Below are 15,363 nucleotides of genomic sequence, written 5' to 3'. Positions count from 1 at the left end.
TGTATAGATTTGAACTTGGTTTTTTAAAAAGGCACTGGTTGTCTTTCGTACTTGTTGTATTTATAAAGCATTATTTTTTATAAATAGTATGTTTTAAGGACATTGTTGAAACAGAACCTTACTTAAAGGTTACAGAAAACCTAAATGCGCATTATAAAATTGTAAACGCACAAATCATTTAAGACGGCTGAAGTTTGCAAGTTTCATCATCATCATCATTATCATCATCATCATCAGCTCCTCCTCCTTCTTCTTCTTCTTATTCTTTATCTTTTCCTTCTTATTATTTTTATTATTACTATTATTACTCTTATTATTATTCAATTCATCACAAAATTATCATAGCACTTCTATACAGTGTTTGTCTTCAAACTACTATATTTAATCATAAGGGAATAGTCTAAATCAGGTGATATTGTTAATGTTTTGGAATTCTATACAGAAAATCCCCAACCCAAACTCTGGCCTCTATATGGTCTGAACTGTTTTTTTACATAATACAATAAATTACGCGTTACATTTGGTGTGTTAGGGCAGGGATTTCCTCATAAAAAATACCAAATTACCTAAGTTTTAAATCCATTCTATAATTACAGTGATTAAGGCAAAATGTATGTTTTTGTAAGTATAACAAAAATCTTCCAATCATAGTTAAAATTAACATCGAATAAAAAATAGGATATAAATAGCAAATGTTTTATTTCAGGTATTTGAGCAATGTGTAAATTGAGACCCAATTATCATTAGTTTACGCAAAAGTCATTCAACTATAACAAGATTTTAGATTAGTAATAGGATAAAATAACTATTCTTTCATCTACAGATTGTACTTAAAATAAAATCAGTTTTAAGTTAACAGATATTTTTGTCGCTTATTAACGTAGCAAAAATAAATTGGCGGCCATTAGTAGTTACACATTGACAACACATCGCGCTTTTAGCCAGTGTTTTATTGAGTAATGCATTAAACAACTGAAAATAGTTAATACAGGTGAAAATTATGTACAGGTGCTTATTCTATCGGGCGATAATCATTTATTTTTTTGTAAATTTTCTGACTTCCGACATTTGATGTTGGCTGTATGATTGTTTTCAATATATAAAAAAACTGTTTATATTAGTTATGACTACAAAAATACAATCACTAGAGGGAGTAAAATGGCATGAAAACATGACCGGTTTTGTTTTATCTGTTTATATCAAGGTATAGATTAATACAAAATTCAAGAGTTTGAAAATTTCACCACGCCATATACATCACCTTAAACTAATTAACGCGAATTAAAGCATCGTTTCAAAGAATTTATATTTTCCATTTTAATTTCTATTTAAGGTCAGCAGAATTCTGTGCTAGATGATGATGTCTACAACAAAAGATTGCTCTGGAACATACAAATTAAAGGTACTTTTCAAGGTAACTTTTTAAACGTTATGATTATTTTGTAACTGTTGCTCATAGAGGTTATCTCTTTTGACAGTTGAATATTCTGTAAAACTATTATCTGCTTGTCAAATTTACGCCTTTAGTGTGGCCAATCACATCGAAACAATATTGATTATTGTTTTATTTTTTCGTATTTTTTGTCAGACATTTATCAAAGAAACAGAAAGGCCTATTACATAAAATGATCCCGTTAAGAAATTCATGTTTTACCTTTTTTATTTATTAAATTTGGTAATTAACCTCCTGTCACTAACACCGCTAACCCACCATATTATCCCCTGATTAACTGATTATCTATAATAAATATTGAACGACTGTCTTAGTGCTAACAGCATTTTACATGCGATAATGGGAATATTATACTGTGTATATGAACATTGCTGTAGACTTTACTCGGAAAAATTGCTTGCAAAACTTTGATGGTACGATATTGACAGCATAAAAACCCTTGAAAGTCAATTTATACCATGTAGGTAGGTGGGCACTCGCTGTTCAGCTATGAAATTTGTGCAAGGGAATAATCAATAAAGTGGATAAATATTTATTACTTTAAGTAATTCACCATAAATATATACATCATAGATTCACCATAAATATATACATCATAGAGGAGTATCTATCCGTTTAATGTAATTAAAGACACACTTTCATTTGCACATAACGATAAATCTAATCTGATAGTGGTTAAGGTGCCGACCGCTCAATCTGAATGTCGTGGGTTCGTGCGCCACTGGGGGTCAAAACGACGCCTTCTCATATGACACTAGGTCTGTTTTTCACATTAATTCAAAATAGCTTGACGCTTTTATCACACTCTTCTTTCATTACATAAATGATACACAACACAAAAAAACAAACACTGACCAAAGCTAGGAAAAAGTAACAAATTGTGAGGTCGAAGACAATTCAACTAGCTACAAACGTGTGAACGGACATTCCTGAAGAGATATAGTGTGATTGCAATGGAAAAGTTCATCAAAAATATTTTGTCAGTGGAGAAATAAAGGCTTCTTTCTTGGGTAAACAATAGCGAATAAACCAATTAGCTTTAAAACGAAAAACGTCAAAGAGGTAAAGTTTAAGTCTTTACATAATAAAATATAACGTTTATGTATGATAAATTGAACTGAAATTTTCATAGATGGAAAAATGGTTTTGAAGATACAGTTTTTGTCTCCACTAAAAGAGACTTTACGACAGAAATTATTGTAGACATTTCTTCTTTTTATATTCTAAAGTCGCTTTGCCGAAGATGTTAGAATTGACACATGTAGCCTTCTTTTCTGCTTAATGCCTTGTTTATGTGTTTGTTTGCTCACATTTGACACTATTATTCAACAGGAGAAATGCCTTTTTATGGTTCTCATAATCACAACTTGTATCGAGCTGCTTACTTTACTTACCCTGGTATTGTACTGGCGAGTAATGAGACAAAGTCTTTTGACGCCAACACGGCAACAGCTGTGCTTCAAACAAAAATTTACCACAGCAAAGGAAATGAAAGACTGTCCTCTAGGAATGATGATGAAAATTGAAAACAGGCCAGGACTATGTTGTGGGAATGCTGATGTTGTCTTTAACAGCTTCGTTTCTAAGGTAAAGCTATTTATTTACAGTTATTCTTATTCATTTAAAAAGCTCCTGGGACAAACTTCGCTTTCAGTCAATACAAAGCAATGTTTTTAATTCAATATAGGGACATTTTCAAAAAATTAACAGTTTATCATATCCTTAAGAACCAAAACAACGGATTTAGATCAAATATGACGAATGTCCTGATAAACGAGTTTAAAATCACTAACACTGGTATGACGAAATTAATTATGTTTTGCGAAATTACACTTCTTTACCTACGTTTAAAAAAGGTTGCTTCAAAGAATACAGTAATATGGAGAACTTAACATCGAATGTGATTATCATTATTTTGTGTTCGAAAATAAGCATGTTATGTCTTCCAAAGGCAGCTTATTTTGTCTCCCAAATGACGCTTATATTGTCTTCCAGAGGAAGATTATTGTGTCTTTCAAAGGAAGATTATCACGGTGGCGATACCCTGGGTATGCAGGGGTGCAAAATGGCGGCGGAATCTCTCGATTCAGGTAACATTTTTCATTATAACTGTCTTAATACGTAACCAATTTTAACGAAATAAAGACGAGTGCCCGCTCATAAGAATACTACACCCTCGACTATAAAGCTTGGGCATCTGAGTTTCGTAGTTTTTGTGAAAAGTGCAACGGCGCATTCTGATGGAAAAAATGCAACTGCTATGTAGGGGGGCATTTTTATGAAAGTAACTAAACCAGCTATCCCCGTGTGTTTCGAAAAACGGCTTGTAGGACGGAACCGAGCTTGACGTGTGCCAAAGCTGTTGTAGAACTTTACGTACGTCGCACGCTATTTTGCACAAATGCGTAACGTCATTTTGACATCAGTTTGACGAACAAATTACTAATTGAGAAAATAAATAGCAAAAAATGCGTTAAAATAAATCTGCATATTCTTTAATGGTATCGTAATATACAGTTATTGCTTTGAACACATTGTTATTGTTATTTATCTTTTTTTGTTATTTATGTATTTTATCATTAATTATTATCGCCCGTTTCTTCAAATTAAATATATATGCATTTTAAACTGCAATTAATGTTGTACCGTGTTGATTGCAAACATAAATATCAACTTCCGGACGTTAACAAACCTAGCATCAACAGTGATCGGGATCATTATAAACGACAAAGAGGCAGTGCTGTCGCACGAAAATTTTTGAAAAAAAAATATTTTCATTAAACCGTAAAGCAGTTAATTTTAGAATTTTTTATGCATTTAAGAATATAACAGGTCATGTGGATTTAAAACTTTTTTTCATGCTAAATTCAGTTTTGTACTCTGACCTTTTTTTAAAACAACACCAAAATTTAATTCTAACACGACCAACAAATATCCCTACAAATAGAAGAAAATCAGACAACGGTTATTTTGCGATAATCCTGTGCGTGCAGTGACGTCATCCGATCCAGGTGCGTAGCACGGTCGTAAAACGTAGTTACCTTTTTTTTCTAACACTGTTAATACTAGTATTTCTTGTTAGAATCGAAATAACAAATTCGCAAGTGTGATTTATCATAGGATAACCCGATTTTTTCTTTCTTATGCGAAACAATATATCACTCAGTATGAGCTGTGCCATGAGAAAACCAGCATAGTGCGTTTGCGACCAGCATGAATCCAGACCAGCCTGCACCTCCGCTCAGTCTGGTCGGGATCCATACTCTTCGCTTTCAAAGCCTATTGGAATTAGAGAAACTGTTAGCGAACAGAATGGATCCTGATGCGCAGGTTGGTCTGGATTCATGCTGGTTGCAACCGCACTATGTTTGTTTTTCTCGTGGCGCGGCTCATATATTCTTATGCATAAGAAATCAAAAGACGTGTTATCTTACGTTAAACAACGATTGGGAAGTTATTTTTTCATAAAGAAATTATTTAGGCCCTATAACCAGTTCTCAACTAGCTTAAGTACTGTTTAAATAACACCTTTTTTATTCACATCATGTGCGACACTACAAATGAAAAATGTTTCGTGCTCAAAATGAAATAATAATCTCAGTGCTTTGGACAAACTTACATAGATCTATAGACATTGTGTGCACTATCATAATAAATTAATAAATAACGGCGTTATCGATTAAATTTTGTTTATTGTCTTTATTAAAGACCGCGTATTATAAGAAGGAAAAAAACATAGTTCGGTATCTAAGTTTGATGATTTCTTTATATCTATTCAAAATACATGTAAAGCATCAAAATGTTAAATCAACTTTTTATATTTTATATTTGTGCGGAAAACCTTGAAACTTCACACCCGATACTAGTCACAGTTCTGCATCTAGCGTTCACGTTTCTCTTCAAGTGGCCGTTTTTTTTCTTTTGGCGGTACCACTCTCGCCTCTCCGCAATGCTCAGACAAGGGTGGGGTGGGAGATGTGGGGAGGGGGTATCACACTTCATTTGTGTAAATATCAATGAGATAGAGTAATCATTGACAAAATTCATAACATTTGTATATCAACTACGTATAGACACTGACCGACATAATATCTAGTAAGACAGACAGATAAACGGGCATACTGAAGAAACAAATCTTTCAGGCTGACTAAATGAATGATCGAGTAAATAATTACCAACTGGTCATGAATTCGTGCATTCTCATCGGCTATTCGACTGCCAAAAGACACGCGGATGGATTGAATGCTCGATTGAATGTTGCGTTTCATTATTTCTTATGTGTATTCATTTATACCTATTATTATTGCCGCAGTAAATAATACACAATTTGCACATTTATTCGGGAAAAATAGAGCGAAAAAAAACCCGAAACACTAAAAATTGGACGGCTGTAGTTAAAATTCGGACACTAAGCTGTGTACGAGTTTTTTCGAATTTTATAGTTTAGTTTAGTTTTATTTATTTCCATCCAGAAGGTCTGAGACCCATGAGGCAATACAACAATACATATAAATATGGCGACATGTAAAAGACGTATATATCCTAATGACATATGTAAATTTCTCATAATAATATTATTATTTGACAAACTTATCTGCCAACAACATTCTATCCAATAAGACATTATGACTATACATGCAAATAACAATTCACACATAATCTGAATTATAACGCTCTGTATATCACACTTACAAAATGAATATTTTCTAGTAAAATGTTTTCATAAATGTTTCTGTCATTTCTTAAGATTCCAAAGTTCCAGATCGACTCACAACTTGCTCGAAATCGAAAACTAGCAAGGTGTGACATCTGGATTTTTAAATTTTGTCACCAATAAGCGAATATCAGACAAAAAAAAAAAAATAATAAATAAATACTTTAGATACCCGGAACAATATATTTTCTATGTAAATATTTAACATGTCCATTTATTGAATTTTGGAGTCGAACGACATAATGTGATAAATGCGCATTATATTAGCAAACGAAATATACAACAATGGAATGATATATAAAGATAAGTATGTCAAAACATACATTAATATAGGTTATATGCTTATGAAAGAAATTTAATATACAATTTAGCTGCTTCAGGTCCTTTTTGATACAGTTTCTAGTTTTTCACTCCGTAATAGACCTATTTCCAAAAAGACATTTATGAATATGCTTTACGAAAGCGATAAAAAAAGGGTGTTGATAAGTTTGCAGTGGAATACAAGTCAGCTGAAGATAAATACCCTCATATTGCCGCATTTCAGAAAGCGATCCGCAGAATAAACACCGTACTTTCGTTTTTGGGGTAATAAAAAATTAAAAAGAAAAAAAAAACAATAATGAAAGGTATCCTCTTTTTTTTGTTCCCGGGATTACGCGCAAATGCGCTAAAATAAAAAAATAAAAAAAAAAAACAAAAAAAAAAACTCCATTTATTATAGATCTTTACGACTACGCTACACTGCGGAAGCATATTTTTGACCGAAAACCAGCAAAATGACCTACGCGAGGGAGCAGTTATTGTATGACAATGTGAGTGAGGGACTGCGGACGAAGCAGACTTCTTTTCATTTGAAATTTATCAATTAAGACACCATGACTGTGCCTAATGATTTTTTATTCTTTTTGTGTGCTCATTAAAACATAAAAGTATATTTTACCCTCTTTGATTTATTATATTAGAAAAGTATCCAAGAGTGACTGTTCTACTTTTGAAAGCTGTATAATTATGATACATACATGCATATGCGTATATGATATGATAAAATCATGTAAAATCGACTCCGAGCAAAAATGCAAAATGAAATTGTCCTAACTTAAGTGTAGATAAAAAGTATTACTTTTATTTATTTAAACTTCGTAGGCTAACTGATCGCCTTAATTTTATCACGGTATTACAATTCCTCGAATGTAATGCATTCATATAGACCTGTAAATTACCACTTACAACACTGGTTTTTATGAAAAACTAAACGGAAAACAGAACATTTGATTAGTTCATAGATGGTAGGTCTGTAGGAATATGTAATATAAATTCGTTGAGAAAGTAATTTAAAAATACTTCCATTTTCGTGGCACATCAAATAAAATGACGCTTGCCATGCAATTTTTTCTTTCTTTATAGGTCCAGTACAATTTTCTTACAGAACATTTTTTTTTTTTTTTTTTGGACTGGACCTTAGCTTTAAATGTAAAAGTGATTTGTTCAAATTATCATAGATGAGACGTTTATACGTTAAGTTTACTTCTAGGCACAATGTTCAGAATAAATTATTTCAAAGATACTGAAAATATAGAAGAAAGATAATAAAGATCTATAATATGCGTCACAAACTTGTAAAATGAGCCAAATACTTTAAAGTTATTTAATGCAAATCGAGATAATAAAATTATCAAAAACGTTGCGTTTTTATGTACAGCAAAGTGAAATTATACGACGTAACGTTATGCAATCTAATATTTGCAGCTTTACTGTAAACGATGTAATTTTTTCACATAATGATGGTTCATGAAAGTTTTATACTAACAAGATAAGTCAGATATCTTTAGAAAGTTCATACAATGCACTTTTAGCCATCTATAAAGATCAATGCCAACTTTCAATAATAACTCGCATAAAATGGGGAAACTCACTTTTGAAATGGACTTTTTGACGTAACATTTTCAGTATGTAATTTTTTAAAATATACCGTAGTCGTTTAATACTTGTTAATGATTATTGATTTAAACATGTACATAATTGTTAATGTATGCATTTTATGATAGTATAAGTTTTGGTATTTTTTCCGATAAATTATTACGGTATAATTGAATAAATACGCACCAGGATGACGAGCGTAACGCTTGTAGGAAAAGCCGTCAAGGTTTTGTTAAAGCGAATAAATATGGAAATGACGTGAAATAAATGCATTGAATGATGCGCGGCAAAATTCAATGTCGTCTGCTGGTTATTTTGTCCAGATATCTTTAAAATTGACAGATTTATCGTCAAAAAACCGACTGTCGTACTAACATCTTGTTACGCGTAACGTTACATTTTTCGTCATTTTTGTTGATGATAATTCGATTTTTTATGTATTTTACGATTATAAATTCTCTAAAAATTATACGGGGAAAATTGTAATTTAAATTTTTTAATAACTGTAGTAAAAACATACACGGACGTCAGTTACTCATAATTTAAATAGCTGCATACACATCAACATGTATCTCGAAATCGCCTATGTGTAAAATAGCGTGCGACGTACGTTTAGCAAGTGAAATCACCAGTTTTCAGCAATTCCGGGCGATTGAAAGGAAATGCTATGTGGGGGAGGTGTTTTCTTTATGTTATGTGGGGGTGCTTTTGACATGTGGGGGTGACAACTGGCTGCTAGGCTGCTAGAGGCACGCAGTGATATGATCATTTGATATATAAAGTATATATAATTAAATATGGATAGAACTTATCTCAGTGGAAAAAACCTTTTCAAGAATTTTTCATTTTGAAGGTGGATGTGAAGTAAACATATAAATACCTTCTACGGACACATTTAGGTACATATCTCTGGAACAGACTGTCAACTCCGTCCGTTCAGATTCGTACTTGTATTTTGATAATATTCCCTGTGTCCGTTAAATCGGGGACAATATCTTTGTTGCTCTCTCTCTCTCTCTCTCTCTCTCTCTCTCTCTCTTTCCAAACTTAAACATATCATATAAATAATTCATTTCTTAATTGGTGTCTTTGAAACTCACATACTTTACTCATTGTCATATTACCTTTACATTGATATATAGACACGTTACAATGACCTTCAGGATAACTTTTTCACGGTAAGACACTTGGCAATTTTCCTATTTATCAAATTAATGCTAATGAATGATTCATTTCTTGATATATATATATATATATTTGAAACTCACACTCGGCATTCAAGATAACTTTTTCGAGGCCAGACACTTAGCAAATTTCTTAAGTTTTACCATTACTTTTTCATTTCTTTACGAAATCCTTCCATATTCACACATCCCATTCATTGTACATGCCCATTACATTGGTAAATAAACATTTGACCTTGGTCTTCGTTTTGACATATTTACACGTCAAGCACATAGCTCTTTTTCCAGCTTCATATTTCAACGGGGGCATTGTGCTTCAAAAACACATCTTGTTTTTCTTAGTTTTCTCGTATACTTATAGCCAGTTAGCGTACTCCATACCAAATATTTTGTTTTGTTTTGTTTTGTTTTGTTTTGTTTTCGGTGCTACGAGTGCCGTGGCAGCAATGTTTCCTTATCTTATTTTCTGATTAACTGTTTTAACTTTGAAAAAAAATGAAGAAGAACGCGTTAGTAGAAATATATAGTGAAAGTCAAAATCGTAGCATGATATTTCAAACCGAATTGTTGTATATTTGAAATTTAGCCTGTGTATGTGAACGAGTTTGACCCATCAAAATATTGTTCGAACAGCCAAATATTTCCCCTATGTACTAGCAGTAAATTTATACGGGCCAACACAGTTCTTGCAATTAAAAAAAAAAAAAAGAATTGAAAGGTTCTATTCAATAATATTATGTTTTACGTACAGTTTCTTTTTAAAATAAGGAGGAAGATAGTGATATCGAAAATGTTTAAAATCGTTATTTAGACAACTGCTTTATTACTTAGAACCATAAAATATTTTAAGTTTCAACTGTCATGACTATATTTCAGTACAATACAATTTCTAATGCCACCTTTAATATTTTTTCCAACTTCTTTAAAAGAGTTTTTATGAATGTTACCATCGCTGTTCCTGGTTGTGGAGATGCAGCCGATCAACTGATATAAACCCCGGTCGCAAAATTCGCAAAATATCCAACAGCGGCAACGAAGATATAATATGTTTTTAGTAATATACGTCGGGGTTAGTCTACTGAAACAGCATTTGATTTTCAAATTAAAATTTACTATTCTCACATGACATTTGCACCGGTGGTAAACGGGATCGTGAAGCGTTTTCTTCGTTAAATACAGACAATCTTTGTCGTATAATAGCAATACTGAAACAGAATTGCATTCATTTAGAAATGTGAAGTGATTACAACTTTTTAATATTATAGTATTGAGTATGTAACATTACAATAAATGACTTACTATTGGTAATTTTGTAGTTTTATTGACCTGCCTAAAAGTAATATGTGTTTTCGTCCGCTGCCACAATGTGTTTAAAGGAAGACTACAATAAATCACTAGAATTTGTCAAATGATACCATCGCGTATATACGCCTCTTTTTTGTTGCATGGATTGTTCAGTTTACATTACAGCCAAGTTGGTTATAAAATCTGACAAAGGTTATGGGGAATTTAATTATTTCCGATTTTTAAACGCAAAAATCAAAGTAAAATGAAGGACATTGTCATACTTAAATACATCAAAGTGTACATCTTGTCACAAGAATTGGTATTTGTGAATATGAGTCAAATGTGTGAAGTAATAAAAAACATTACAGCAAACTAACTGTTTTTAGCGTTTAAAAAGTAGATGTCAAATATCAGATGGACATCAAAATGACTCTGTTCCGACTTTTAAAAGTAAAGGTGAAAAGTCAAATATAGGTAAAGGTCAAATATTAAAGAATGTAATTGAACATCTTGTCAACAAGGTTGTTATTTGATTATTAGCCAAATTGGTCAAGTACTAATTTAGAAGAAGTTATGGCCAAATTTAATATAGGGCCTAATAGATCCAGGCCCCTTATGACACCTATAGCTTTATATCTAGGTGTCGTATGAAAATGCACTCTCCAAAAGCCATAGAAGTATCGTGATCAAGTTTCAAATTTCTAGTGCCAACGATGTATGAGAAGAAACATGCAAAGACGAACGGACGGACATCATCACAATATATATTGACATATAATATGCCCTAACAGTTAAAAGTATTTTTCGCTGGCTTTATTTGTCCGTATTATTGCGTGTCTTTAGCATTCAGTTAACTTGAGTCACCCCAACATGTCAAAAGCACCCCTACATAACATAATGAAAACACCTCCCCCACATAGTATTTCCTTTCAATCGCCCGGAATTGCCGAAAACTGGCGATTTCACTTGCTTAAGTTCTACAACAGCTTTGGAACATATCAAGCCCGGTTCCGCCCTACAAGCCGTTTTTCGAAACACACGGGGATAGTTGGTTTAGTCATTTTCATAAAAATGCCCCCCTACATAGCAGCTGCAGTTTTTCCATCAGAATGCGCCGTTGCACTTTTCACAAAAACTACGAAACTCAGGAGCCCAAGCTTTATAGCCGAGGGTGTAGTATTCTTATGAGCGGGCACTCGTCTTTATTTCGTTAAAATTGGTTAAGTATTAAGACAGTAATAACGAAAAATGTTACCTGAATCGAGAGATTCCGCCGCCATTTTGCACCCCTGCATACCCAGGGTATCGCCACCGTGATTATTTTGTCTTCAACTTTCAAGGGAAACGTATTGTGTTTTCCAAAGAAAGTTATTGTGTCTTCCAAAGGATGCTTATTGTATCTTGCAAAGGAAGATTATTTAAGACTCTTAAATCAATGTAATAATCTATATATACATGTATATGGTGAAAGAATGTTGCTAAACCATATACATATATACTATATATTAAATAATTGGATTTAATCAAACTTAACAAGAAACGTCTGATGTCTGTTTTAAAGTATATGATAACTTATCTTTGTATTACAGAGTGTTTCTGAAAAGTTCAATGACAACGCCAATCCAGGTATGTACAAGAGCATCATAGTAATAATGATGCATTATCTTCTATGATTGTATTTGTTTGGATATGTTCCTTTAGATAGTCATGTATTTTTATGTTACAACTGTAGCTTATGATGGCAACTGTGCCTTCTTAAAAATACTACAAACGTCACGTGGCAATAAAACTGAGCTTAAGTTAACTCGCCTGAACTTAAAGACCATCTATAGAAAATTTGCCCATATCTGATATATACATGTTTTTACAGAGACAACTACACTGGACCTGAGCGGTTTTAATTGTGAAGCAGTAAAACCAAATCCAGTGACTCTTCATCTTTTAGGGATTGCACCCGATACAAAACCTGGTAATTAACTAACCAAAAGTAACATCCCAATCAATATAGTAGCAACATGCAATAATGCATTTACATTTGGCTTTATTCTGTAACAAGATATGTTACATATTGATTTACAATTTAATAAAAATGGTTATCCAGTGGTTCAGTAGAGGGCAACTATAATTTGAGAAGCTTGATAACATCTTACTTCAGTTCAAATTATTATTTGGGTAACGACTAACGTGAAAAAAATCTAGTTCACATGATATTTGTACTAGTAGAGGATGAATTATGCGCCCTGTGTGGCTGCATTTGAACTTTGTAAAGCGCCTTTGAATGTGAAATTGATCATCAAAAGGGCGCTATATAAATCTGGTATAATAATAATTTGCTGAAAGGATTTTGATTTATTTCCAAATTAACCCTCGTCTTATGACATGAAATGTAGCCCTGTAGAAACTACATAGTTTAATGAGATGGTATGAGCAATCTTACAGTGCTATATACTTTGATAAAATCTATAAGAAGATCGTTTAATTTGGTGCAATTTATTTCAACCTTTTTTGTAATTGACATAAAATACCAACTATTTCGAAATCTGTGCACATACGTAGCATTTTGCTAAAACAAGTAGTCAAGATATATCTATATTTTTTCTTTTGCTACCCCTGATTTTCATTATAGTACCTGTTGGAACATCATCAAAGATATTCTGGAATGCACCGGTCGTCTCCGATGTGAAGCCAGGATTCAAATATTTGGTCAACGATGGTACAATTTATTTAGAAAGGTCGGGATTTTACTTTGTCACTTCACAAGTAAAAATGATGTTTGGAAACATGAATAGTACCGTTGATGCTGTTGACGACATATTTGGACACTATGTGAATTTGATCTCGAAAAGAGGAGTTGGTTACACGCTTGTTGGAAACGCAAAATCAAGATGTAAAACTATTCAAGAAGAGTCAGAATATACCAGTATTGTCGGGGCTGTATTTAAACTACAAAAAGGAGATCGGATATATGTTGCCATATCCCAGCCTCAGCATCTGGCACAGGATCAAAGCAAGAGTTTCTTTAGCATCTACAGTATTTCATTACATACTTGTGGTTGAAATTATGCAAAGCAAATGAACTGCTGTGTATCTTTGGAAGGAAAACACAATTTTGCACAACTGTTTCGAAAGAACGTTAAAATAGCATCTGTTTACAAGTGCAATTATCTGAGTTTTAGTTGTCAGTGACCTTTCAAACAAAGGTTATAAAAATACAAATACTATATTTGAATGAGGTGAAATACTACTAAATGAATAATTTTAATATTATGGTAATCATAATTGCTATTTTTACGGTACAGATTTTAACAAAGTTAACACTTCTTATTGCAAACAATTACAGTATAATTAAGAAATAATAAGTTCCCAAACGTGCTTTATCTCAGAATAACCCGAGTTTTGAGTTCTCATGTGAAAGAATATATCACAAAGGCTGTAGACCTGAGTGATATATTGTTTTGCATAAGAACGAAAAACTCGGGTTATTCTATGATAAATCAAACTTGGGAAATTATTATTTTCATTCTAACACGACATACTAGTGTCAACAGTGTTAGAAATAGTTGTAACTACTTTTTACGAACGGATCGGATGACGTCACTGCACGCGAGTGGTTTATTGCGCGCGCGTGTGTGTGTGTGTGTGTGTGCGTGTGCGTGTGTGTGTTCGGGTGTAACGTCTTTTTCAACAATTTTTCAGTCGTTGTTTATTGTAGAATAACCCGAGATAGAATTTGCTCTACATGCATGTAGGTTATTTGCTGGTCGTGTTAGAATGTTCTATAATAAGTATGATTTCAAATGGTAACATCAAAAATAACAATACATATTACCTACCGAAATAAATTGTTCCATTTTTCAAACGATCTTTTGAATATGACTTTTACATAATTTGAAAGAATTTGTGCCTAGATTGTTTTAATCACATCATGTTTTAACAAACACAGAACACTGTGGAGAATGCTTTAAATATTATTATTCTGTCATTGTTTTTACGTAAAGAAACATTTCCTAATTTTAGATTTACCATAGTAAGTATACCCTACGTAATGATTATTTATATTCAAATTGAATCTAGGTGTCATAGAATACAGTACACTCCTATTTAAAATCCTTGATGATAAGACCTGATTAAAAATCATACGCTAGTGAGTAACGACGAACATACCATATTGAGCTTATGTTCTACTTGGCCATGCTAAGAATTACCTGATATACAGTGTTTATATACTATGACATTTATTATTGTTACGATTCCTCTTTCTAGGACCATTGGCTGGGACAAAAGACAGTTTATCAAAACTTAGTATCAAATAGTCTAAATGAACTGCTTTTTGTAACGTTAAATTACGAACAATGGCACCAGTAAAATAATGACTTTGACTGATCTTCTGCGAAGTAGATACTGTTGTTCCGTGATTTGACGTCACCTTTTGTCGTCCGCCACTTCTAAAGTTAGTGGAGCGATACAAACTGCTTGGAATTTTCCTATAATATGAAATGAAAGTAAAACATAAAGATATGTTTTGTTTTAGTTGTGTTTAAGTCACATTGACACGATCACCTTTCCAAGCTTTTGATGGTGAAGGATGGTCCCAAGTGCCCCTAAGTGCATTTTTAATGACAGGCAGTCGACCTTCCGTAAGCTAGATGGATAGATTCCTCACATGAAGAATTCTGAGGCCCCACATAAAGATATAATGTACTCTCTAACTCATCTTAAAGTACTTTTACTGTCATAGAAACCTTTGACCCATAGTCGTGTCAAATGAATATTTATATCTTATTGTGTCTAATTTGTGCCATTTTGCT

General features: G+C 32.7%; 1 protein-coding gene across 8 annotated transcripts; it reads left to right on the top strand.

Moving 5' to 3' along the window:
- Window positions 1–821: 821 nt before the first annotated feature.
- Window positions 822–15,073, top strand: LOC123555531 (tumor necrosis factor-like). Of its 8 annotated transcripts, none has more exons than XM_045346139.2 (6): window positions 824–998; window positions 1,334–1,402; window positions 2,786–3,040; window positions 12,145–12,181; window positions 12,426–12,524; window positions 13,182–15,073. In XM_045346139.2, exons 2-6 carry the CDS (start codon window positions 1,355–1,357, stop codon window positions 13,610–13,612), a joined length of 870 nt encoding a protein of 289 aa, XP_045202074.2. In that variant the 5' UTR covers window positions 824–998; window positions 1,334–1,354; the 3' UTR covers window positions 13,613–15,073. The 8 variants fall into 8 exon arrangements, with proteins under 8 accessions (XP_045202077.2, XP_045202074.2, XP_045202075.2 ...); XM_045346140.2 differs by having other exon boundaries at window positions 824–1,008; XM_053547965.1 differs by having other exon boundaries at window positions 825–991.
- The last annotated feature ends 290 nt before the right edge of the window (window positions 15,074–15,363 follow it).

Source organism: Mercenaria mercenaria, chromosome 7 (assembly GCF_021730395.1).
Source record: "Mercenaria mercenaria strain notata chromosome 7, MADL_Memer_1, whole genome shotgun sequence".
Classification (NCBI taxonomy): Eukaryota; Metazoa; Mollusca; class Bivalvia; order Venerida; family Veneridae; genus Mercenaria; species Mercenaria mercenaria.
Note: the sequence above shows the minus strand (reverse complement) of the source record. Positions and strands in the feature narration are given on the sequence as shown.

Excerpts from the sequence above, each read along its gene's own strand:
- LOC123555531 (XM_045346135.2), top strand. The coding sequence starts at position 1,355 with ATGATGATGTCTACAACAAAAGATTGCTCTGGAACATACAAATTAAAG. Across the intron at positions 3,041-12,144 it reads TTAACAGCTTCGTTTCTAAG|AGTGTTTCTGAAAAGTTCAA; the intron begins GTAAAGCTATTT and ends TTTGTATTACAG. Across the intron at positions 12,182-12,425 it reads CAATGACAACGCCAATCCAG|AGACAACTACACTGGACCTG; the intron begins GTATGTACAAGA and ends ATGTTTTTACAG.